Raw genomic sequence first — 27,365 nt, forward strand, 5'->3', positions numbered from 1 at the left:
CCTAGATTTACGTGTTTTTGAGGGTGCTCAATCGAGAGTCTGGAATAGTCCCTAACATAGAAGCTCAACAAAAATTTGTTAAGTGAAGAAACGAACATATTAATATTCCCTTTCTTCCTTGCCCTCCTCTCTCCCAACCAGGGCAAAACTCATAATGAAGATACACTTAAAAATGTCCTTCTCATCTGTCAGGTATCTCCACTCTTGAGGAATAGATGTCTTCGAGGAGACTGCAACTTCACTGGACTAGCCCTTCCGATTCTACCTTGATTCTAAACATGCTAGCTTTTCATCTCGGTCTTGGTTTCTCCGTGATCAAGGCTTTACTTCCCGATTCTGACATCGCCTCACGACGGAAGGGTGAGCATTAGGGCCTGGAGATGCCTCGATGCCAATTGTCGAGGTCTAGATGGGGCCAGTGGGCCTGGCGCGCTCTGAGTGGTTCTTCCTGGAAATGCTGGGGGGAAGGGGTGGAGCTGTGTCAGAGGATGAGCCCTTCTGAGCCGTCGGATCTCGAGGGGCTGCCGCTACAGGAAGGGGCCCCCGGAATCAGAAGCAAGCACAAGGTAATCTGGGGCGAAGAAGGAGCCCAGCTGACCTCCGGCGGTAAAACCTAGGGGACGAAGGAAAGGAGGCAGGGCCTTACACAAGGACCGCAGAGCAAGCCAAGATTTGGATATTTTGCCCGAGGAAAGGGTTAAACGGTTTCCCAGGTAACGGACCAGGAAGCGCGCAAGACGTCTGCGGGAGGTTCGTAGGTCAGCCTCGAGTTTAAAGCTCCCGTGGGCCGAACGGACTCTGACCAATGGGAAAGCCGCTGGGCGTGGTCACGTGACGCGCGCGGCCATCCGGCTGGCGGCCCCGGAGCACGTGGGAAGGCTTTTTCCTGTTCCTTCTCTCCTGTTTAAAAAGCCCACCCACTTTTTGCGCGGGCTTGGTCGCGGAGTTCTTCTCGCGAGAGGCGGGGCGATCTCTCGCGAGAGCGAGTGGGAGGCGTGAGGACTCTCGGAGGTGTTGCGGGCTGGAGCTGCGGTGGCGGAAGCCGGGGGCGGGCGGGCAGGCGGGAGGCGGGCCGGCCGCGGGGCGGGGAGGGGGGAGGGCTGGGGGCCGCTGCGGGAGGGGGGCGCCCGCCTCCTCGGCCGCTCGCGCCGCTGGTCGTTGCGGGCGGGTGTCATGCCTGTGAGCTGCGGAGGCTGCGGCCCCCCAGGTGAGCCTTGGCGCGGGTCCGCCCGCTGAGGTGAGCGGCACCCGTTGGCTGGGGCGGCGACGGGGCGTGGGGCCTCGCTGGATGGAGCGGCCGGGAGCGGCCCACAGCCCCGGCTCAGACTTTGGGGCTGCCCGGAGCTGAGCCTTCGCACGGCGGAGGGAGGAGCGGGGCGGGGAGAGGAGAGGAAGCCCGAGGCCCTGGGCCTGAGGGGACGGGGACGGGCGTCCTCGGGCTCCGGAACGGTCTTCTCGGTGTCTGAGGGCGGCGGCGGGGCGGCAGCCCTTTGGGTGACAGGCTTAGTTTCTGTCCCCCAAGGTGGTCTTCAGAGCCGGGGCTCCTCCGTGCGTGCTGCTGCGTGCGCCTCGTTGGTCAGCGTGCTGCACGCACAGAAACCTTTGCGCGAGGAGAAGGAGGATGCACTTTGTCCCCTGAACCAACAGCCATCCTCTGTCAGACCCTTTTGAGCCCTGGAACCGGGTACACCCCGTATCTTGGGACAGAAACGGGAAGCGTCAAGCATCTCTTCGGCGTGCTCCTTGGATTTATCTGGTCTCAGATTTCTTTCTGCGCTGTTTAAACGGCTCAAATGCAGACCACCACCCCTCATCTGAATTGACTGGGTAGACTTACTCTTTTATTCCAGGCACTTAAACAGCCTTATTAAAAAAATACGTGGGTGTGACCAAAGTGTTAAAAACGTTGGCAGAATAACAATGGCAGTAGAATCTGAACCACAGTCTATGACGTGGTGACAGTCTTTCTGGTTTCCTTCCACTGAAACCCCTGTTAAACTGGGGGTGGTTAAGCTTAAGATGCTAAGGAAATTTCAGGGTGAAAAATACTGCTGAGACACATATCTAATGGCCTTTTTGCAGCCTGGCGTTAAACATTCTGGTTCGCTTTTCAGCTTTGTAATTCCTCAGTCCCTTGGAAAACTCATAAGCTTTCTTTAGCTTCTTTCCACCTTGTTAGGGATGATATATTGATTGATATTGATCTTGGTATGTCTGGAAATAGGAAATGTCCTCAGAAAATTTAGGGTTCTCAGCAGTTATTTTAATGTCATATTATTGTCTTATTTATGGTTTTAGAGGAAATGGCATCCCAGTGCCCAGCACAATCACTGTCAGTTTAGATAGTGCCATTTTAATGAAGCTTTTTAAATACATAGTTATATTTTTCAAGTAGTACCCTGTTTATGCTTACTTCTTTATGGCCTCTGTGGCAGAACTGACCCAAAGGTTGACTGAATTTCATTCTTGGCTGTAACAGAAGTTTATGAGAAATCTGAGACTGTAAAGGGCAGTGAGAACAAATTCCCCAAATTAACTGGTACCTAGTGATGAATATCTGTACCCACATAGCTGCTCTGTTAATAAGGGCCTAGTGGTCTACCTCCAGGCTAATGATATTTCCCAGTTTTTGAGGATATGGGACCTGCCGAAGACCCTGAACCACAGTGAGAAATTCTCTAGCTTTCCAACTCTTTGGAGAAGTCTAGAAGCTGAAGAAGCCTTCCTTTGCCTTTCAAGGCTGGAAGAAGGATAGTACATTTGTTTTTCTTTTTTTTTTTTTTTAATGAGAAATTCCAGGAACTTAACTGTCTGGAAAAGTAAATCAAACCAAATCAGATGATACAGTTTAGGTTATTCTTATGGAAATTTCCAGTAATGAAGTAGGCTGTGCTGTTGTCTGTACTTGGAGAAAACATGAAAAACTTCAACGTCTTTTTGAGAATGGGTGAAAGAGACTTGTATAGATTTAAGAAGTTCTCTGCCATTTCATCTTGGGAAGCTGATTTTCAGGGATAGAAAAACAGTTTTTGTTTTTTTTTTTTTTACTGGTTTTTATCACTTTGGCAAGATTTTCAGGTTTAGGATGTAGATACTTGTAACTGAAGTCACTTTGGGTAGGATGATTATTTAGGTAAGCTAAACTGTTCTTTTTCTTGCCTGCATTTTAGTAGTAAAATCAGTGATTTGGAGGAAATGAGGAATGGGACAGGTCAGGAAAGGATCTAAGCTGGCCTGGGCTTGAGTTCAGGGTTAGTGTTAAACTGGTAAAGTAAGGAAAGAAAATTACTTCATCAATTTACAAACAAATCAGACAGATCCAAGTGACTTTATTCTGTCACTCATCTTATATTGATGTTTATTATAAAATACTAGCAAAAGTCATTTGAAATGTATAGGTTAGAGACTGGACAGGAGAAAAGAAAAGTTAGCATTTTTATAGTAATCAGACCATGTTTCATGGGAAAAAATAGATAAATGGCATAGAGGATCGGAACAGATTAGATATTACTTGAGTGAAAAAGAGGTACAGTGTAAAATAAAGAGTTTGTGTTTGGGAGTCCAGTAGATCTGTTCGTTGATATTACAAAGCCTCTTTTTCTTCATCCCTGACAGGAGAGTTTTTAAAACCTTAGTTACTGTGAAGCACATAGTAACTGCTTACCCAGTGTTTTTTCTTTGACCTCTTTTAATGTCTTGAGGATTATTGGGCTGCAAGAAACAGAAACCAGTTGAATTAACTTATTTAAAAAGGGCATTTGTCAGACAGAAGTGTCTGAAGTCCAGCTCAGCGTTCTGGAAACCAGAACATCTTCAGGCAGTTACCCAGCCAGTTTTTCTCTGGGAAGCCATGACATGGGTGTTGTGTCTCTGTTACTCTGTAATGTCTGTTTCGACTTCTTTCAGACTGACTCTTTCAAGTTCTTGGTTTCTGCTTCCCCATACCTTCGGTTTGCATTAGACTTTGGTTTGCTTTAGTGCCAACACAAGATGTTTTGATTTTGCAGTATGGTTCTTTCGAGATATCTCCACATCTTAATTCTGAATTTCTGGAGAGATAGGTAGTCCGGTAGGGCAGGTACCTACTTGTAGTCCTGTTGGCCGAGGGTGGGGAAAGATGGGGGAGAAGATGTAGGTGTGCCCTACACAAAAGTCCCAAAAAAGTCCCACAGTTTCTATTTTTTCAGGCTGGGTACTACAAGTTCTCTAGTAAAGGGGGTGTGAACAGGCAGGAAAAGGTGGGTACTTCCGGTGTACTCTGACCTCCTACAGTTAGAATTTTCCCCTTAGCACTCTGAACTTGCTCTCAGCAATGGTCTCCTTCAGGACAGGTTCTAGGTGTATGAGGGCCAAATGTGTATGTGAATCAGGTGCCTGCAACCTCCAGGATCTAACGCCTGATGATCTGAGGTGGAGCTGATGTAATAATAATAGAAATAAACTGCACAATAAATATAATAAATAAATATAATGTGCTCGAATCATCCCGAAAACATCCCCCCTCCCCAGCCCTGCCAGTCCGAGGAAAAATTGTCTTCCACAAGACTGGACCCTGGTGCCAGGAAGGTTGGAGGACCGCTGAAGTAAATGTTGTGTGCTTCAGTTTTCTTATGTAAAGATGAGTATAAAACAGCAACTTCTATTGTGAAAAATATAAATTCAGTTTATCAGCAATTAAACAGTGCCTGCCTGGCAGAGTGTAAGGGATGTGGTGTGACTGACTGAGGGCACGCTGTGTGTGGGTACTGTGGTGTGGCTTCTGCAGCATTTGAGGAAGAAACTGTCATTCCTGGCTAAGTCTAGTGCTGACCACTTTATACTTAAAACTGTTTCTTGACTTCAGTGACACCTAAATTCTCCTAAGTCACTACCTCACTTGCTTTGACCGCCACTGATTGTGGCTCTTCGTTTACCTGCCTGAGGACTGTTTGTCATGATTGTCTTCTGTCTTGTCAGAGTCTCTAGGGCCAGGTTTCAAGCTCTCTATATACAGATAATTCCTAGAGTAGCATCTTTAGCTCTGACTACCACAGCTAAATGTGTTTTTTAGGTGCTCTTTGGATATTATCTTGACATAAAATAACGCTGTCTTCCACTTACCGTCTAGTTGGCTTCACTTACAGCTCCCCAAGCTTGAAACCTTAAAATTACCTTTCACACTTTTTTATGCCTCGTGTATTCTGTTGGTTAATAGGTTCTGCACAGAATTTTAGAATGCTTCATATGTGCCGAGCACTGGGCCCATTTGCAAAGAAGATGTGTTCACTCATTCCTGCTGCTGGCAGTTTGGGGTCGAACTTTATTATTATTTGCATGAGCTGCTTAAGTGCCTTTTCAGCAGTATATTCTTAGAGCTGTGAAATCACAGATGCCACTGACATGGAGGAATGTGTTCCTGAGTTAAAATTTTGAACATACTTTTTTGTTAAGAATAATCTTGTAGGTGGGGATTATGCAGAAGGTTAAGAATATTATTACCCTACCTTCTAGGAAGCGTATTCACATTGAATGCACAGCCTCAGTATTTTAGGGTATTTTTTTAAGTTGTGTTTGTTGTTCATATACAGGAAATTACAGAGAAGCAGATATCTTAGTAGATAATCAGATGACATTCACACTTCTTTTTACATGAATGATGATTGTTTTGAAAGACAAAACAAAGTAGTAACTGATAGCTAAGATATTTTTAGATTTTATAAATCAAAGAGCAGGACTGTACACAAGGAAAAAGCTAACATTTTTCAGTTCTTTCTGCATCAGGTACTGTTTTTAAATGTATTAATTGTATCCTTATAACCGTTCTGTGAAGAGGAAGCCTTGGGTTCCTTATCTGCAGAAAGAGGGTAGCACACCTTCACACCACTTTGCTTTGTATTCGATGGTTGCTCTGGGGTTAACAAGATAACCTATCAATAGCACTTTTTGTATAGTGTATAACAGTATTTTTTTCAGCTCTTAACACACGATATGCTATGTGTAATTTTGTCACACATCTTACTTATATGTATGTTGTAAACCCCATAATTCATTGTTATTTTCAGTTTAAAGTTATTTTTTAAGGAATTAAAATATTTTTTATATTACCCTTATATTAACCCTTTGAGATATTGTGCTTAGTTTGGATCCAGATTTGCATGTGGTATTCTTTTTCTTTTGCCTGTAAAGAAAAAAAAATTTTAACACTGATTATAGTGATGGTTGGTGATGAATTCTCATAGCTTTTTTTAGTTCAAATAAATTTATTTTCTCTTAATTTTTGTAAGATATTTGGGAATAGGTATGTGGGTTGACACTCTTTAGATGTTTCCCTATTGTTTTATGGTTTGGCGTAGTTTCTAATAAGAAATTTGTTGCCTTTGTTCCTCTGTATGTATGTACATATGTAATGTGTAGTTTTCTCTCTGGTTGCTTTCAAGAGTTTTCTCTCTATCACACGTTTTCAGAAATTTGGTTATAGTATGTATTAGTGAAGTCCTCCTCATGTTTGTTTTCCTTAGGGTTTGTTAATCTTCCTTATATCTGTCAGTTTATGGTTTTCATCAACTTTGGGACATTCTGAGCCATTTTGTCTTCATATGTTGCTCCTTGTTCCCACACTTTTTGGGATTCCAGTTATTCATCTTTTACGGTGAGTCATTTGTTTGTTTTTAAGTTTCTCTGTGCAGCATTTTGGGTAGTTTCTATTGCTATGTCTTTAAATTAACTGAGCTTCTCTCTTGCAGTGTCTAATCTGCTATTAATTGCATCTGGGATGTACTTTATTTTCATTTCTAGAAGTTCAGTTTGAATCTCTTGCATCTTCTGTTTCTCTCCATACCGTAATCATGTTTTCTCTCCCTTCTTGACTGTATGGAACACATTTGTAATATAGTTTTAACATCTTTTCTGTGCATTCCATTGTCTCGGTTATTTCTGGATCTGCAGTTAGTGACTTTTATCCTCTTGCTTATGGGTCTTATTATTTTTCTCTGTATATCTGATAATTTTTGACTGTGTGCCAGCCATTGAATTTTATGCTGTTACTTGCTCAGTTTCGTTGTATTCCTTAAGTGGTGGAGTTAGTTGGAGTATACAGCTAGATTATTTGGAATCTCTTGGGTTGTTTTGAGGCTTGACTTTTATCTTTGTTAGGGTAAGTCCAGAACAGATTTTAGTGCTGACTTAGTTCCTCAGCTGAGGCAAATTTCCTTCTGAGGAGTCCATCCATTGCCTGATATGTTATAGAGTTTTCCCACGCTGGCTGGTGGGACTTATTCCAAGTCCTGTGTGGCTCCAGGTACTGTTTGGCCTACTGCTCTCTGGAAATTATTTCCCCATCCTCAGCTACTCAGCACAAATCAGCAGTAGACCAAGGACCATAGGAAGCCCACCTTGCAGATCTGTAAAGTTCTGACCCTTTCTGAGCTCTTCCTCCAGTACTCTGCCCTGCAAATTCTAAGCACCTTGGCCTTTCCAAACTCTGGCCCCTGTTTCTTCAATTCGCTGAGACTGCCATACTGCTTGGCATGCGTCTCCTTGTGTTATGACCTCTTGGATCATAGTCTTGCATAGATCGAGTCTTGTGTTGTCTCTTGTCTGATAGTGTCTGAAACTAATGCTTCACATATTTTGTCCTATTTAGTTGTATTTATATTCAACAGAATATTTATTTTTCACACTGGATGTTTGGGATTTGGCCAAAATATGTATTTGGAGTATTTATTATAAATATGTTCCCAAATATTACAAAATTCGAAATTATTGGAGACATAGTTTCAGAAATAATTCAGTAAATGTAGAGGTATCCATTTCAACATTTAAAGATCTACTTTGTACTTTAAAAATAATTTTTTATTTTTTTAGTAGATGTTTGAATGCTTACTGTGCTTGAATACAAATACAGTAAAACACTTTTGTCTTCAAAACTCAAAAAGAGGGAAGCATGCAGTGTCAGTTTTGTATGTGTATAATTTTTAAAAAAATTATATGTATATGATTTTTAAAAAAAAATCACTGAGAGCACACTGTTTACGTTGTTCTGTAGCTTATTTTTTCCCTTAATATATTGTGAACATGCTGGACTGTTGTCAGTATATATTGCTTTCTTTCCAGCAGAGTCATATGAATTTATTATAATTTATTTGACTTGTTGGGCTTCTAGGTTATTTTTAGTTTTCATCCTTTTTTGTCTTAGTGGATATTCTTTCACATATATCCTCATGAATTTTGTGCGAGTTTGTATATAGGATAAATTTTAAGAAGTGAAATCGCAGGATCAGGATAGGTGCAGTTTATTCAAAGTGTCCGATACCTGTTTTCTGTGCTCTTTATAATCGTTTTTCTAGTCTTCATTTGTTATCTTTTACATTCTGTGGTATTTATTTTTCCTTTGTGATATTTCTTAAAACTTTCTTGGTTGTTTCCGTTTCAGCAGTATCTATTCAGCTTTTTTCTGCTTCTCACAAGATTTCGTTTATTTCATGGTGGTGTTTTATACCCTGTGGCTTTCCTGAGCTCTCACGGCTTACTTTTCAGTCATGTGGCTTGTCCATCTATGCTTTCTTTTCTTTGAGCTGCTTAGTAAAACATTGTCCACGTTCACGTTAGTTTATTTGACTCTAGAGAAAAACCCTTAGTGATTTCCTGTTTAGGACTTGTTTATTCACCCAAATGGAACACAGAAACAAAAAAGCATTAAGGGAAAAGTTTATTATCCTAACATAAAGATGTTCAAGGGGAAAATACTGTATTTTTGCACCTTTTGTGAAATCTGTTTAAAAGTACATCTTCTGTAATTATGAAAGATAGTGAGGAACCCTACTCTCTTTCTCTGTCTGTCTGCCTTTGTATCTTTTCTAAAGAGATTTTTGTTTCTTTGCTTTATCAGAGGTATGAGTCATACCATCTCATGCTGGATTCACTTATATGGACTGTTTCATAGATATTCTCTGATAGATTTCTTTTCTCTGCAAGGTTAATGTTTTGCTTATGTTTTAAGTGAAACACAGAAGTAATAGAGTAAGATTCAGCAAGTATTTTTCTTCAGTGAGTGAAGCAGAGTGTAAATGTGGGATTAAAACTAGTTTCTTGAATTCTAAAAATAGATAATGCGAGTTTTGGGTGGCTTGAGTGTGTTTGGAGTTTTTTTTTTTCTTCCTTCAATGTCTCGTGTGTGTGTGTGTGTGTGTTAATGATTCTTTGTAGGTTCAGACTGGATTGTTTAGTTCTCAGCTCTGAGAAGGGTGTCCTATTTAGGTCTGCCATTCAGGACTATTTCAGGTAGTGAGCTGGGGTAGCACACGGTGTCAGATATGGATGTTGTACCAGAGGCCCCTGGCCTTCCCCGAAGGCTTGTGACTGCTTCTTGCCTCGGGGGCTTGTCCTGTTGCCGCGTGCACCTTCTGGTGAGGTAATGGTTCAGTTTCATGTTTGGTGACGCCGCCATTGAGTTCAGGTTTAGTCTTTGCTTGTGTTGCCTTTATTCAGCCGCTGCAAAGGTAATTGCTGTCTCCCATCTCTTTCGCAGCTCCATCTCTTGGGGAAGGTGCTTTGCGCGCTGGTTGTCGGTCCTTGCGCATTGTGTACCATGGCCGACATACCATGGCCGACATGCCACGGTGGGAAGGCACTCTCAGGCATTCAGTCTTTCTGTTTCTGACATCTGGGGTGGTTCTTATTGCTATCACAAAGTGCGACGAACAGCTTTTCAGGCCTCTGTGCACTGTCGAGAGGAGGGTAAGCGCCTGGGTGCTAGAGTTTGAAGATTTGGATTTGCGTCTCGGCCCTCTACTGCTCACTTTGTGGGCCTGGTGAGTGGTTAACTTTCTTCGCCTCTGTTTTTCTCACTGTAGAGCTGGATTCTGCTGGTCCTAAAGATTGAATGATATGTGCAAGGAAGTCTTTTAGAACAGCTGTTGGTTTTGTTTTAAGCTCTCCTTAGAACCCTGGCTGCTCCAGAGACATTCTTTCCTTTGATTAATTCCCAGAAGTGGAGTGGCTGTGTCAGAGTGTAGGGGGGTTTTCAGGGTTTTGACATGCATTACAAAATTGCCCTCCAGAAGGGTGGTGCCAGTTTACTCAGGAGCTGAGTTAGAGTTTCACTGTTGTGGCATCCTTGAGTTGGCCTCTAATACTTTATGTTTTATGTGAAGTTTGAGGCAAGTCCACTTGTCTCTGAGGGTTTTTGGTAGCTGTAGAGAACTTGGGGCGGGGGACGTGGGGGAAGGGAGAGTGTCTTGGACTGGGATGAAGAAAAGGATTATTTCTTTGCTTTGGTTACATAAACCTTTATATTTATACCTTATTTTGAGAATTTTGGTCCTCTTAATCATTTTGGTCTGTAGGTAAAAATTTTAGTTCTTCTTTTACCTATGTTTTATAGTTTTTAAAGTGCCTCTTATAAATTTCTATTTGATTCTTACAATAAACTTGCCCAGGAAGTAGGATAGTATACATTGAGGTTAATATACATCATATACACCCAGATATATACATAGAGGAAACAGATCCAGAGATAATGCAGTTTGCCTAGAGGGAACAGAGCTAATGAGAGTCACAAGGGGGGTACAAATGCTATTTTTCTGCATCCAGTGTATCACTCTTTATCTTGTGCTATCTGGACATTCCTTGTCTTTCTGACAACTCTGCTTCAATTCCAGTCATTAATCACGTTTTATTGTTAAAGAGACCAGAGTAGAATAGAAGTTTATTTTAGTTCAGAATAGAAATTCTTTGTCTAAAAAATTTAAATTCTGGGACTTCCCTGGCAGTCTGGTGGTTAAGACTGCGCTACTACTGCAGAGGGCATAGGTTTGATCCCTATTTGGGGAGTTGATATCCTCCCCAAAAGTGTGGCCCCCCCCCCAAGAAATAAAAAATAAATAAAAAATATAATTCTTTGTGAAAAATTAGAATCTAGGAATCCCTAAAGTGAGGTGCATGTGTGTGCAGGCACTGAAACTTCAGTTTTATCTTTGTTGCGAAAGAATATAAAATTAGAACTCCACTATAATTTAGATTTTCTTTTTTTTTTTTTGCAGTTCTGTGGGGGACTAATTTGAAATTTGGTTTTGTGTATAAATCTCTTCATAGTATAAATTAATGTCAACCAAATGTCTTGAAAACCTCAACTGGGTAATTCTTGATAAGACCAATTTGATTGAAACTGATTAGGCATGTCTTCAATCTCTGTTCAGATTTTTTTTAGTATTAAGGATTTAGAATTCAGTTCTCACTCCTGCCTTTTATAGTAATAAAGCATTTTCCTTGTAAGGCTCTGACCCAGAAGTGCTGTATATGCCTTGTTCTATACCTGTATCCATAGCGTCTGGTGCTCATAGATTTTGAATGAAGGGACAGGTTACGGTGGTCAAATGTGGGTATTCAATGGTTAATACCCAAGTTGATTTAAGCTCTCAAAGGTGTTTCATTAAAGCATTGATAAAAAGTGATGTAGCTCTAGCATTTTCTACCAAGGAGGGTATGTGTGTGTGTGTTTTAAATACTATGGTATTAATCATTTGAATTTGATGTTTTTGAATTCTTCTTAAGATTCCTGTAGAAGGGATTTGTTTTTATCTGATTTTATTTGATATGTACAGATTTCATATTTTCATTTGTATATTATTAAACCTTTTTCCCCAAGAAATAAGAATGTCTAAAGCATTTACAGTTGCTGTAGGAATAGAGTCACTTTTAGGAGACAAGAAGGTTGAGGCTTTTTCTGTGAAATTTTATGTTTTAGGTTTTTTGAAAGTTTTTGAAATATTTCCTATTAAAGCTTTAAGATACTATTTGTAATTAAAAAGGACTAAGACTGACTAGATATGGGTAATTTTGAATATATAATGATTTTGAACCTAAAAATAACATTTTGTAATAATTTTATCTCATTAAGGTGCCAGTATTCATAGTTTTCATGAATATTCAAATACTCATGTTAGACTGTTGAATACATTTTTATGTCTGAGAATTTTTGTTTATGTTTTCATTTTTCTAAGTGACTGAATTTGAAGAAGTTATTTTAGGACAAAATGCTTGCCTGAATTACTCAGATCAATAAATTAGTTTCTTTCACTATTTTTTCTTTAGGTCTTTAGTGGATTAACTCTTCATTGACTACATACAGCAGCAGTATAGTTATGGCGACCTTCCAGTCTTTCAGGAACAATCACATGAAAACTAGAGCATCTGTCAGAAAAGTAAGTTCACTATATTAGATTCCTTTTAGTGATAGTTTTAATAAAAATGTTGATCCTTTATCTGAAGCCAAAGTCTTTTTAAGCAGCTGTGTTATGATATTACTGTTTTTACACTTGATCTTAGCCAAAGGGCCAAGAAGGAATTGATATTACTGTTTTTAAATGAATCTTAATTATTGAAATCAATAATGATAAAATGCAGAGATTGGGATGTATGAAAATAGTGATATGAAATCATGGAGACAATAAACTTTATTTCCCAAAGATCAAAATCTTTCCCTATTTCTTCTCAGTAGTTTTCTTTCTTCTTCTTCACAATATAAGCATCAGGTGTGACTTCTCTTACATAGCTTTAGCTTTACCTCAAAATATTACTGTTCACTGATTCACTCAGCAGATATAAACTTGAGGGCTGCTAGTATGCCTGTCCATAGGCTAGGTAGCAGGTGGAAAATAAAGAGCGGGCAAATGAAATGTGATTCCTGATGCTTTTGGGTTGCTAGTCTGAGGAAGAACCCTCTCTCTTTTCCTCTCTTGTGATGATTTTGTTACCCTTTCATTCTTGACATTTTTCTTGACTAACACTGTGGGGGTGTCACTTGACGAAAGGGAGAATGAGCACTGGAGGATGGTTAGCATTCTTTGTCAGCCCTTTTTTTAGCTTCATCTCCTGCATGATATGACACTGTTGACAAGTCCTTGCTTGATCAATGGTCCTTGACGTCTTGCATTGCAGCCTTTTCTCTCTCCTCTCTCAGGGTGGCGCTTGTCTCCTCTGCAGGTCTTCTTTCCAGCTTCTCATTGTCAGTGTTCCTAAAAGCTGCGGGGCCTGCTTTTTCATTTAGCTATTCATCTCTTCAGAGGTCTAAGAAATGTTTGGATTGACTGCTAACTGGAATAGAGTGGTTGTCGAAAAAGGTGCCTGCAGAGTTGGAAAGCAGAAAGTAAACTTATTTATTTTATATTTTTTTATTGGAAGATAATTGCTTTATAATATTGTGCTAGTTTCTGTAGTAATTATATTTTTAAGTAATATGTCCCTTGTGTTTTCAGGGACCTTTAAACCTAGTAGGTCCCCTTTTTAATTTGAAAAAAGAGGCCTGGGTTCGATCCTTGGGTCAGGAAGATCCCCTGGAGAAGGAAATAGCAACCCACTCCAGTACTCTTGCCTGGAAAATTCCACGGATGGAGGAGCCTGATGAGCTACAGTCCCTGGGGTTGCAAAGAGTTGGACACGACTGAGCAACTTCACTTCACTTCACTTCACTTCACAGTAAAAACTATTTTCTCTGTGTTTTTACTTTTTGTAAACTATAGGTATATTACAGTTTTTTCAAATTAGCCATTGGATTCATAACTTTAAATTAGTAATTGTACTGATTGCTTTAAATTAATATTAGAACTAAGAAATGCACATATACAGAAAATAAAATAGTGAGCTAGAAACCATGTACTCCAGGCATTGTACTACCTACCTATTTAATTTGAATTCACCAGTGCATTCAGCCACAGCCGAAACTTCATACTGTTAATTTAATATTGTTATTAGCCCATTGTTTATATTAGACACATGATAAAGTTCTGGTTTGAATTCTCTTGAATATTTGGAAACCCTTTTAGATTAGTAGTATATGAATCTGTTCATTCATTCAATATTCAAGAGAATATTATGTACTCTTTGTATGTATGTGTGTTTTGCATGCACAGTACAACTTTTGACATCTTTATTTCAAAAGGTATATGTGTATGTATATACATATATAGCTGACAAAAACTTCCCTGTTTGCTAATGTGGAAATTGAAAGGTATACTCAGATTTTCTAGATTTCACTTTACTTTGCATTAAAGATAAAGAGATACTTTGAATATTTATTGGGAATCAGGGACTGTGAGAACCAGAAAGAACTGCACTTTCTATTCCATTAAGTTTTTCTAACATTTTATTATGAAAATTTCAAGCATATAGAGAAAATATAGTACACCCACATGTAAACCTACATACCAACCACCCTATTCAGCAGTTAATATTTTTGTTTTATTTCTGTGTGTTTTTGGCAGAACCATTTGAAAATTAATGGTCTTTATTTTTTTTTAAACTATAATTGATTTACAATATGGTGTTAATTTGAGGTGTAGAGCTTCAGATTCTTTTCCATTATAGGTTATCATAAGATGTCAAATATAGTTCCCTGTGCTATACAGTAAATCCTTGTAAAAGTTAACATTCTTGATGTCTCTTCACTCCAAACATGATCACATTCAAGAAAATTAAATATAATCCCCTTATATCTAATACCCAGCCATACTCAAATTTCCTTTATTACTCTGAAAATGTCTTTTTAGGCCCTCATCCGCCCCACTCCCATTTGGGTTCAGTGTAGGCGCCTATTGCATTTGATGGTTATGACTCATATTTTTGAGGAGTGGTTCTGAAAGAGTTTCTTCTCTTTTTGTTTTTAAATTCAAGACTGACTTGTTGAATGGGCCAGGCCAGTGTCTTGTACAGTGTTCCACATTCTGCATTTATCTGGTTGTTTTCTCACAGTGCTATTTAACTTATTCTTCTCCCCTCTCTATATATTTCATATAAACTAGAAGTTAGGTGTAAAGGCTTAACTTAGATTCAAGTTAAAAATTTTTAGCCAGGGTACTAAAGGGTAGTGAGAAGACAAAATTGCAGGTTTTCCTAATGATTAGTGATGCTAGAATTGATCAGTTGATTAGAGTGGTAACTGTTGTCCATTTTAAAACTGTATATTCTGTTTTTTAGTTAGCAGATATCTATGGGATGATACTTGGCAGTGTGCAAACATCTTGTTTTTTCGACTTTCATCTAATACTTTTTGCATCCCTTGATGGTCCTATCCTGCAGCTATTTCCTGAAAGTTGCAAAATTGTGATTACCAATTTTCAGATGAATGATTTGGTGGAATAGTCACCTTAAATGGAAGAAAATAGTTTTATTTGTGTTGCTCTGGAAGCATTGATTTTAAAATAACTATGTTTTCTCATCTTTTATGTATTTGCAATCATTTATTTATTTATTTATTCACTCGTTTATTTAAGTTGCTCAGATTGCCCCAGACTTGGTCCCTATAAGCCCCTTCAGGCAATGCCAAAGTCCTATTGTCTCAGGCTTTTAATTCTTTAATTGTTGTCTTGCTTTCTAGTACAAGACTGACCTGTTTCTGCTTTACCTTCCTCAGACCTGGAATGGGCTCTTTCTCCACAGAACCTCTTGATTTAGAAATCAAGATCTGGGTACTAACTGTGACTGTTGTTCTTTTACTTTCATGAGTTTATGTTAATTGCTTATGTTCAAATTTCACATTTCACATTTTTTCCTTTTTTGAGTTCATGTTCATAATTTAGCCTGAAAATTTCCACTCATTAGTGAAAGGAGAATCATTTAAAAATTTGAATATTCAAATATTGGGGGGGAAAGCAGTACAATGAACACCACATACACTCTTCACTTAGATTCACCCTGTAAATATTTTACCAAGCCCATTCTATCTGTGTGTGTATATATGTACATACACACTTCCCTTTTGAAACCAAATGAGAGTAGGCTACAGACTTTATTTTACTTCTTGTCTTAATATGTTAGCATGCGTCTCTTAAGAACATCAGCATTATTACCGTCCTTCAGAAAATCATTAATTCAGTAGCACGGTCTTAATGTGTAATCCATGCACAAATTTCCCCAGTTGTCTCAGTATCCTTGTGATTTTCCCCTCGCTTCTCAACTAGGAGTCAAGCAAGGTTGACATTCTCTACTTGGGTACTGTATCTTTTTGATCTCCCCACCCCCGTCGGCTCCATCTCTGGCCTAGGTTCTTTTCTCATGAAGGCAAATCTTTGGAAGAGTTTGTACCACTTATCTTGTAGAGCATCTCCATATTCTGAGTTCACTTGTTTTTCCCTGTGGTTAGGTTCAGTAGGAGCTCCTCACGGATGAAGTCATGGTCATTCTAGTGTGTCAGATCAGAAGGTGCATCTTGTTAAGGCCAGGCTTGACCAGGTAGTTAGTTACCCTTAACTACCTTAACTCTGATAAACCACCAGTTATCTCCAGCATAAAGACACATAATCCCCTTGTAATTCATGCTGTTAATAAGTAATCTGTAGGGTAATGTGGCACAACACTGTATCTTGTTCCCTAGTAGCTTTTAATCTGGTGGATTAAGATAGTCCTACATTGATAGTCCTACTACATTGATAGTCCTTTCCTGAGTCAGTAGTTATATTGGGAGTTACAAATGAAATTTTTAAATTTTGTCATTCTGTTCATATTTGTTAGCCAGCGTTCTAAGGTAAGTAGCACAGTCCTCCAACCCCTACCCTTTTATCTGTCTCTTTTAATGGACTTGTAGTTTCTTTTAAACTCAGCTGTTGTACTCCATTACCATCTGTATTCTTATGATGCTTAGATTATCCCATATTTGGCCAATTGGAATTCCTTCAAGTGTTCTTCAAGCTTCTGTGTTCTTTTGAGACACTTCATTCCATGTGTCACAGTAAGATGTTGAGTTGCACTTCATACATTTCCGCCTCAGACCTGGAATTCCTTCACTCAGGGAACTTCTAGTTCTTTTAATTGGTGAATGGTATTTAGAAACCAAAATTTGTGTGCTGGGTATGCTCATTGCTCTTAAGCGTCATTGATTCTATGATCTGTCAGTGGAAAAAATGTAGTACATATGTTTAAAGAGTCCTGAGTTCATATTGAAAGTTCAGATTTAACATTACATTTTTTTTGTTAATTGCTTTGATTTCATATTTGCATCTCTTCTCTTTGTTGAGTTCATATTGTGTGTGAGGTACTGAAATCTGGAGAAATAGATTGAGTAAATGACAATTACTTCAGTAATTTGGTTTAACAGGTAGGAAAGACATACATACAAAAGCAGTAATTATAATACATTGTGATATAGATTAAATGATCTTAATGTGCAAAGAATACAGTAGGAAGTTTGGGAGAGCTTTATTATGACTGAGGGATGGGAAATCTTCACAAGTCTTGGAATATGTAGGATTTCTACAGGGGAACATTAGGGAACAAGGACATTTTTGCTAGAATTGCAGATCAACAAATCAGAAGCGGAATAAGGTAGAGAGAAATTAATGTTCTCTTTATATCCAACTATAATACTCATTTCTTGATGAAGAAATTTCTCCTTTCTCATTTCTCCTCTGTTTCTTTGTAGTTGTGACATCCTTTTCTTTCAAATCTGGAATGCTTTGCCTCTTTCATCATATTGCTGCTTTAAGAACCCTTAAAAGCCTTATTTTGGGTTATTACCTCTTTCATTTTTCCATCTCCAACTTTGCTATGAAATTAATCACATTGTTAGCATACCTTACTGTAAGCCCCGTCCCCATCATCATCTTATAAATTGTTGCTTCTGTTCAGCCAGTGACTTGGAAATCAGGTATACGATCTGCTCATCTGCTCGGTGTCAGTGCAGGGTGAAAGGAAGAGGACCTGGTTGAGGGCCTCATGGTCTCCAGTAGGTTGAGAGCCTGTGCTGTTGTGTGTTGAGCGTGTGGAGTTCTGCTTCAGCCTTTTGTTCTTTCTCTCAGTTGAGTTGAGTTCTGTTACATCAAAAGGTGCCCAGTGAATATTCATTGGAAATTTAGTGACTACATTTAATCGATCACCAGGATCTTTTACATTGTCTTAGAATTAAGTAAATTAAGAATATCTTTTGTTTTCAGAGCTTCAATGAAGATGTGTTCCAGTCTGTGAAGTCTTTATTGCAGAGTGATAAGGAACTATGCAGTGTATCAGCTGAGGACTGTTTGAAGCAGGATGAACATGCCAATTTGACTGAGGTTTGATGGATTACTGTCTATACCCTTTCCTAATACAGCACACTGTATTTTCATGTATCTTAGAACTGCGTGGTCTTGTTTTTAAATGTCTAAAATCTCTGCACATTAATTCATGTGTGAGAAGTACCTGTTTTAAGTACCTGCTAATATGGTGGCACTAGTGGTAAAGAACCTGCCTGCCAATTCAAGAGACATAAGTGATGCGAGTTTAATCCCTGGGTCAGGAAGATCTCTGGAGGAGGGCTTGGCAACCCACTCCAGTATTCTTGCCTGGAAAATCCCACAGACAGAGGAGCCTGGTGGGCTACAGTCCATGGGATCGCAAAGAATCCCACACACCTGAAGCAATTTAGCACACACACACAGCATAGTCATCTTAGTGTATTATAATGCACACATTTAATTTAGTGCACAGACATTACTGACCACTCATCAGTCACACAGCTCTGTATTAGATGATTTCTACTATGTTCAGTAATTGGGACTTACATTCTGAAATTTTCTACTCTGAAGCAAAATATATACTTATTTCTAATACTCATTTATTGGTTGTTTAAATTCAGTGCTTTGATTCAAAATGAAATAGTAGTGATATATTTATTTTGAAGTAAGATATTTGCCACTTAAGGATATGATATACTACTTGCTCACCTTTTTCTCTGTTGTGTCAATGTTTCCAATCTTTGTTTGAATTTATTACTATAAAAAGGGGTAAAGGTTTTTTCTACAATATATAAGCATAGTCCATCTATACATTTATTTACCAAAGAAGAGAGACAGGGTATTGGGGTCATTGAAGCTCAAAACTGATAAATATGTTGATTGAAATTTTTTTTTTGAAATCAGGGTTCTAATAAAATATTGATTATTATTTTGGGTATGATTTTCTTTCATATTCCTTGAGAAACTGTGTCTGAAGTAGTTGCATAGGATGGTGAGCACAGCTTTCAGGCCTGTAGTGGTTTCTGACCCGACCCTCTTCTTTCTGTGTGAGCTCAGTTCTCTGGCTCTTGGCTGTTCTCCTGTTTGTTATTCCTTTTTACTTTATTTTAGTCAAGCCAAGCCACTCCTAATCTCCTCAGCTGTTGCCAAGTGTGACAAGTCTGTGTCCTCTGCGCTCAGCCGGTTTCCCAGCTGCCTCACTCCAGCTCTTTGTGCAGTGCCCCTGTGGGCCCACGCTCCTCAAGCACTGCAAGATGCAGCGCTCTGCCAGCACCTTCAAACCCCGTGCCAGCCTCTTTTCTCTCTTGTATTCAGTAAAAGGAAGCTTGAAAGAATAGAAGGAATTTCTGTCTCATGCGAGGGCGTATATATTTCCCAAGGCTTTGTTGAGGAAAGGAATCTTGTTATTTGAGTGTCTCTTTGTTATTGAGTGCCTGTGATATGCTGGGCACTTTCCTCCACGTTCTCTTATTAACCCTCACAACTGTGGGAGAGGAGTTGTGTTGCCTTAAGATTTATATGTAAGGATACAGGTTCCTGCAGGTTAATGACTTACCTGGACACCTGGAAGTTAACTGTAACGTTTCTGTGAAGGCAGTACTCATAATTAATGAGAATAAAGATTCTGCAACAATCTTAAGATTCTGACTTGCTTTTGAGTCATCAGAAAGATGTCAAAAGTATATTGAGTGTTGCTTTGTATTTTAACTATGCTGTTTTCCATTAATTCTTGAGAATTGATTATCTGTATTGTTGCCACTTATTTCATATTTTTAGTCACAGAACTTACTTGGTAGACAGTTTACTAGTCTAGCTTCGAGCAGCCAAAATTTCTTCTTATGATGTTAAAGACAAGGAAATATAAAATTTTAAAGTAATGCTATTCAGGTTATAAAACTGTACATATTCCATACAGAAAAATAAGAAATACTGAAAGTATATAAAAAAATGTCATTAATCCTGTAAGTGAAGAAAGAAAAAACCATAGGGGGAAAAAAGTAGAGAAAAATAAGATCACTTATAATTCCATCTTTGAAAGTTAATCCCTCCTTATAATTTGGTATATTAACTTCCAGAATTATTTTCCTGGTGTATATTTTTAAAAATAAGATTGAAATTGTGAGTATAGTCCATATCATTTTTCTATAACTTGTCCTTTTTGCTTAATAATATGATGTTTCCTCAGACCATTAGATTGTCTTTAAAAATTTGATATCTATAAACTTTTGTAGAGAAATCTCCATGTAAAGGCATTGAATTAAATAAATGTGATATCACAGAGAGTCAGTCAGGAGGTAGCTTGGGAGGTTCCCAGGGGAACCCTCTCTGAGGAGGTGACGTTTAGGTTGGAACTAGAAGAACGAGAGGAGAAGGCAATGACACCCCACTCCGGTACTCTTGCCTGAAAAATCCCATGGACGGAGGAGCCTGGTGGGCTATATAGTCCATGGGGTAGCAAAGAGTCGGACACGACTGAGTGACTTCACTTTCACATTTCACGTCCATGCATTGGAGAAGGAAATGGCAACCTACTCCAATGTTCTTGCCTGGAGAATCTCAGGGATGGGGGAGCCTGGTGGGCTGACGTCTATGGGGTCACACAGAGTCGGACACGACTGAAGTGACTTAGCAGCAGAAGAACGAGAAGAAGCTAGACAGGTAAACATCCAAGGAATAGGGGTCCAGGTTGAAGGCACCACTCTGAAACCCTTAGGCAGGAACAATCAGGTGAGTCCTGGACCCAGAGAGGGGGCCCGTGTGTTTGAATGAAGGTGAGGGAAAGTTGAAGCCACTAGCTAAGCCGAAGCCTTGGGACCTGCATTAGGACTCTGCACTGAGAAGCTTGGAAAGGTTTTGGCTGGGAAATGACAGGATGATCCCCAAGGCAGGTGGGAGAGGACGGGGCTGTGTGGGGGGGAAGTGGTGGCAGAGGCGTGGAGAGGAGAGTCATGTGCTTCATGCTTGAGGGCGAGGATGGAACTTGCTGATGAGTGGGTGTTGGAGAGGTTCGGGAATCCCAATTATGGAGCCAGGTCTTTGGTGAAAAACCTTTGTGATCATCTTTGAAAGAATTAATCATCTTGCAGCAGCATTTTAATGCTTTGTGTGCTTTGCTTTCTGTTTCTCAGCTCTGTCAACAATCTGATCGAGACGAGACTTAAAACCTTAATGGACCTTTATTCCTTTTTTTATCCAGGTCACATTTCTAGGTTTTAATGAAGAAACAGATGCTGCTCATATACAGGTATGGTCAGTTTATTGAACTGGAAAGGGACATGAGAGATTATTTGAAATAGATTTTGAGAGCATGGAAAATTTGCCTTATTAGCCCAAAGTTACATTAAACTCTTCTGTTACCATTCCTATTTAAAGGTAAAAGATGACATTTTGAGGTCAACTTTGAGCGTGTCCTCGACATTTTTGCTTAGTGTTTTCACTGAGTGTTTCTGTTACGGAAAGCAGTTTTAGGTTAGGGGACTGCAAAAGTCATTTATCTGAGAAGGTTGCAAACCACAGGCTAACTTTTTCTGCATCTGTCATAATGTAGAATGAAAGATTTAATTTTTATTTTGATGGTTTTTATAATCTAATTTCAGCAGTCACATTCTTATGTTTTTAATTGAGAAAAGAGTTAAATTTGTTAAAGTAAGAGTAAATTTGTAAAAAATAATGAAGAATCAGTGTAAAAATTTTAGCCTGTTTGATTTAGGCAGGTGTTTATAGCGGGACTGACAGTTGAGATTAGGATCAGCAGAGGAAAGCTGCACACTTAGGTGAAGAGGAGTTGAAGCCTGGGTAGATGTGATAGTGTACTGCTTCTTAAAATTTGTGCTTGTCGTGTTTCCTTTTGTGTCAGTAAAGCATCTTTTAGTAGAAGCAGCAGCACTAGCAGTGCATTGTTTGTAAAGATAATGCGTGTCTGGTGATAAGAAAACTTTGCTGTGTGTCTTGATTGTGCCCTTGCCTGAAGGAAATAGTTTAGACAGATGGCACAAGAGAAGATACGGTTGCGAGAATGTAAGGCTGAAAAGACTTATCCAAAGTTATTTCTTTCATACTCCACTTCCTCTTTAAGAATGACTGATAAAACCATGTTTACGAAGGAAAGTAGTGTATGAATGGTCAGAGATGGTAATAATTCTTGAAATGGGCAAAACAGTTACATGAAAGGGGCAAATGGAAAGAAAAACAGGCATTTTCTTTTTCTTTACATCTTCATAAAATTTTCACCAAAGAGAGGAAAGGCAGAAAAATAGACGTGGATTATACAAATATGTAACTTAACCGCCAAAGAAGTGTAAAAGCAAGAATCCCATTTGAGAAATTTCATGGTTAAACTTGAGGACTCCAGGTTTGACATTTGCTGCTGATAACTATTAAATGCTTTGTTGTTGTTGATGTGTGAGATACCATGTAAAATCTTGTTACAGCTTGATATCATTAATGTTTAAAATGCTACAAAAATTGTCAATTTTAAAATATTTTAGTACATTTTATTTTTGAGTTTCTAAACAATCGATGGTGGTCAATAAACTGCAAGTGCTAGCTCTTATGAACTGGAAAGTTTACTAACTAGTAGACCTTAGCGTGCTGCAGTCCACGGGGCTGCACAGGGTCCAACATGATTGAACAACTGAACAACAATAACAAGTAGACTGTAGGATTTTAGTTCAGGGCCACAATATAGGGGACTTAAAGTGTTACGCTACAGTGTTATTCATTGTGTTGTTGCTTTACATTAGGATTTGGCTGCAGTTTCTTTGGAACTCCCAGATCTTCTGAATTCACTGCACTTCTGCAGTCTAAATGAAAATGAAATTATTTGTATGAAGGATATAAATAAATCATCAGACATAAACCATGATCCTCTAAACCAGGTAACTTTTATATATTATTTCTAATTAGTTTTTGTTGGCACATTTTATAAATGACTTTTAATTTAGCACTGTTGTAGGTCACTCGCTCAGTCCTGTCCGAATCTTTGCAACCCCATGGACTGCAGCATGTCAGACTCCTCTGTCCTCCATGATCTCCTGGAGTTTGCTCATATTCATGTCCATTGAGTTGGTGATGCCGTCTAACCATCTAGTCCTCTGCCCCCCGCTTCTCCTTTTGCCTTAGGTCTTTCCCAGCATCAGGGTCTTTTCCAGTGAGTCAGCTTTTCACATCACGTGGCCAGAGTATTAGAGCTTCAGCTTAAGCATCAGTCCTTCCAGTGAATATTCAGGATTGATTTCCTTTAGGACCGACTGGTTTGATCTCCTTGCTGCCTGAGAGACTCTCAAGAGTCTTCTCCAGCACCAAATTAGAAAGCATCAGTTCTTCCATGCTCAGCTTTCTTTGTGGTCCAACTCTCACACCTGTATATGACTACTGGAAAAACCACAGCCTTGACTATATAGGCCTTTGTTGGCAAAGTACTATCTCTGCTTTTTAATATGCTGTTTAGGTTGGTCATTGCTTTCCTTCCAGGGAGTAAGCGTCTTTTAATTTGATGCCTGCAGTCACTGTCTGCAGTGATTTTGGACTCAAGAAAATAAAATCTGTCACTCCTTCCACCTTTTCCCTTTCTATTTGCCATCAAGTGATGGGACCAGATGCCATGAGTTTTTTTCATTGTTGAGTTTTAAGCCAGCTTTTTCACTCTCTACTTTGACCATCTTTTGAGATTGCCAGGTGGCGATAGTGGTAAAGAACCCACCTGTCAACGCAGGAGACAAGAGACTCTGGTTCAATCCCGGATGGGAAGCTCCTGTGGAGAAGGGCATGGCTGTCCACTCCAGTGTTCTTGCCTGGAGAATCCCATGGACAGAGGAGCCTGGTGGGCTACAGTCCATAGTTGCAAAGAAGTTGGACACAACTGAGAGACTTAGCACCCACGCAAGAGACTCTTTTCTTTAGTTGCTCTTCACTTTCTGCCATTAGAGTGGTATCATCTGCATATCGAGGTTGTTGATATTTCTCCCAACAATCTTAATCCCAGCTTGTGATTCATCCAGCCTGGAATTTGGTATAATGTGCTATGCGTATAAGTTAAATAAGCAGGGTGTCAGTATGCAGCCTTGACATATTCCTTTCACAGTTTTGCACCAATCACTTATTCATTGTCTGATTCTGTTGCTTCTTGACCTGCATACAGGTTTCTCAGGAGACAAGTAAGGTAGTCTGGTACTCCTATCTCTTTAAGAATTTTCCACAGTTTGTTGTGATCCACACAGTCAAAGGCTTTAACGTAGCCAGTGAAGCAGTAGATAGTTTTCTGGAATTTCCTTGGGTTTCTCCATGATCCAACTAATGTTGGCAATTTGATCTCATGTTCCTCTGCCTTTTCTAAATCCAGCTTGTATATCTGGAAATTCTCAGTTCATGTGTTGCTGAGGCCTAGCTTGAAGGATTTTGAGCATAACCTTACTAGCGTGTGAAATGAGTGCAATTACCTGGTGTTTGAACATTCTTTGGCATTGCCTTTCTTTGGAATTGGAATGAAAACTGACCTTTTCCAGTCTTATGGCCACTGCTGCGTTTTCCAAATTTGCTGGCATATTGAGTATAGCACTTCCATAGCATCATATTTCAGATTTGAAACAGTTCAGCTGGAATTCCATCACCTCTACCAGTTTTATTCATAGAAATGCTACCTAAGGCCCACTTGACTTCACACTCCAGGATGTCTGACTCCTGGTGAGTGATCATACCATTGTGGTTATTTGGGTCATTAAGATATTTTTTGTACAGTTTTTCTGTGTATTCTTGCCACCTCTTCTTAATATTTTTGCTGCTTTTAGGTCCATACCATTTCTGTCCTTTTTTGTGCCCTTCCTTGAAATGTTTGCATAGTATCTTCAGTTTTCTTGAAGAGATCTTTAGTCTTTTCTGGTTTTGTTGTTTTCCTCTATTTCTTTGCATTGTTAATTTAAGGCCTTCTTATCTCTTCTTGCTATTCTCTGGAACTCTGCTTTCATTTGGGTATGTATCTCCCTTTCTTCTTTGCTTTCTGCTTCTCTTCCTTGCTGAACTATTTGTAAAGCCTCCTCAGACAACCACTGTGCCTTCTTGCCTTTCTTTTTCTTTGGGGTGGTTTTTGTTACTGCCTCCTGTACAGTGTTAAAAACCTCCTTCGGTAGTTCTTGAGGCACTTTCTCTACCAGATCTAATCCCTTGAATCTATTGATCACCTCTACTGTTTAATCATAAGGGATTTGATTTAGGTCATACCTGAATGGTCTAGTGGTTTTCCCTACTTTCTTCAATTTAAGCCTGAATTTTTCAATAAGGAGCTGATGATCTGAGCCACAGTCAGCTCCATGCTTTGCTTTTGCTGACTATAGAGCTTCTCTGTCTTCGGCTGCAGAAAGCATAAGCAATCTGATTTCGGTGTTGACCATTTGGTGATGTCCATCTGTAGAGTTGTCTCTTGGGTTGTTGGAAAAGGGTGCTTGCTGTGACCAGCATGTTCTCTTGACAGAGCTCCGTTAGCCTTTGCCCTGCTCCATTTTGTACTCCCAAGGCCAAACTTGCCTGTTACTCTACTCTGGGTATCTCTGACTTCCTACTTTTGTAGTCCAATCCCCTATGATGAAAAGGACATCTTTTTTTTGGTGATAGTTCTAGAAGGTCTTGTAGGTCTTCATAGAACCAGTAAACTTCAGTTTCTTTGGCAGTAATGGTTGGGGCATAGACTTGGATTACTGTGATGTTGAATGATTTGCCTTGGAAGAGAACCAAAGTCATTCGGTCATCTTTGAGGTTGCACCCAGTTACTGCATTTCGAACTCTTTTGTTGACTATGAGGGTTACTCCATTTCTTCTAAGGAATTCTTTCCCATAGTAGTAGATACAATGGTCATCTGAATTAAATTAGCTAATTCTTGTCTCTTTTAGTTCACTGATGCCTAAGATGTTGATGTTCAATCTTGCCATCTCCTGTTTGACCACATCCAATTTACCTTGATTCATGCACCTACATTCCAGGTTCTTATGCAGTATTGTTCTTTATATATCTGACTTCACTTTCACCACTAGACACATCCAAAACTGAGCATGTTTCCACTTTGGCCCCTGGTCTTCATTCTTTCTGGAACTATTTGTAACTGCCCTCTCTTGTACCCCAGTAACATACTGGACACCTTCTGACCTGGGCAAGCTCATCTTCTGGTGACATAACCTTTTCCTTTTTTATAGTGTTGTTGGGTTCTCCAGGAAGATTATTGGAGTGGGTTGCCATTCCCTCCTCCAGTGGACCACGTTTTGTCAGAACTTTCAACTGTGACCCGTCTGTCTTGGGTGGGCCAGCATTGCATGGGTCATAGCTTTATTGAGTTACATAAGCCACCTTGCTACAACAAGGCTGCAATCCATGAAGAAGTTAATTTAGAGCATTAAACTTTAAAATGCTTGGGTGAAGCTTCTTTTTGTTTAATACCATCTCAAGGAAATATAATTCATAAGAAATCTAACTTATGAATCTTTGAAATCAGTGAAGGGTAAAATAATTTTGATCATAGCTTTAAATTATATTTTCCATGTGTGAAACTCCATAAGTGGTATGTAAGACATATTAATTTTTTTCTGAAAATTATTTCTGGATTTCTTGAATTTTTACCTGTGTGTAAGTCATATAAAATTTTCCCTCTTCTTTCCAGCTCCAAATTTATGTAAATACTGAGCTGTATCTTTTAAAGAATATACTTTAACTCATTTTCTGGTTTAAAAAATTTCATGTTAAATCAATACCTGAAGATGTGTTCCTTATTTATAAGCAAAAATGTCACCATTTCAGTGAGGTCATTAGTTTCATAACATTGAACATTTAGTTCTTTACTAAGTGTTAATTTATTGATAATGCATCAAACAAAAATGCATTGCATATTTTCCCTACTAAAAATTGAATCAGTAGGTTTAAATTTACTTTACTTATTCCTTCAAGTATTATAGACTACTGTGTTTTTTATGAGATTTACAGATAAAAGTAGAACTGTTCTCATTTCCTTAATTAGATTCTTCATTTATATTTACTTTGTTTTATTTACTAGAAGAGGTGATCAGCTATTTTATCTCATTTCTAGTCTTTTGAACAAGTCATTTGTCAACATTTGTCTTTTAAAAAATAATACGTATGGGAAAATTCTGTTGACTTTTTATTTTTAATCAAAGCTATAAACCTTGGAAATTGAAATGCTAGGGGAGTTTAGGAGAAAGGAAGGGACAGTTCTTTTATGATAGAAGAGAATGTGTTATCATGCTGAAAGCTACAGGAAAATGGGATACAGGAAGACTAAGACTTGGTTCCTGTCCTCAAGCAGTTAATAATATAGTCGGTGAAGCAGGTGATTGATTAAGAAAAAGCACAGGGCTGTATAGTGTTACAGGAAAGCATCATTGCTACAGAAATGGATGGCAAGTTCC

At 39.1% G+C, this 27,365-nt stretch overlaps 1 protein-coding gene across 6 annotated transcripts in view; it reads left to right on the plus strand.

Annotated features, from left to right (window-relative positions):
- The first annotated feature begins 490 nt into the window (after positions 1-490).
- Positions 491-27,365, plus strand: part of AKAP11 (A-kinase anchoring protein 11) — a 46,018-nt gene continuing 19,143 nt past the window's right edge. For 2 of the 6 annotated variants that reach the window (XM_020905944.2, XM_020905949.2), the window contains exons 1-5: positions 1,101-1,207; positions 12,070-12,179; positions 17,901-18,017; positions 21,157-21,204; positions 22,703-22,837. In XM_020905944.2, the coding sequence (XP_020761603.2) occupies positions 12,120-12,179; positions 17,901-18,017; positions 21,157-21,204; positions 22,703-22,837 (360 nt within the window). In that variant the 5' untranslated portion in view covers positions 1,101-1,207; positions 12,070-12,119. Of the gene's footprint in view, positions 567-689; positions 714-1,100; positions 1,238-9,219; positions 9,789-12,069; positions 12,180-17,900; positions 18,018-21,156; positions 21,205-22,702; positions 22,838-27,365 lie in introns of those variants that run through there. The other 4 variants (XM_020905948.2, XM_070471186.1, XM_020905945.2 and 1 more) reach the window with 4 other exon arrangements.

This window comes from Odocoileus virginianus, chromosome 8 (assembly GCF_023699985.2).
Source record: "Odocoileus virginianus isolate 20LAN1187 ecotype Illinois chromosome 8, Ovbor_1.2, whole genome shotgun sequence".
In the NCBI taxonomy this organism is placed as follows: domain Eukaryota; kingdom Metazoa; phylum Chordata; class Mammalia; order Artiodactyla; family Cervidae; genus Odocoileus; species Odocoileus virginianus.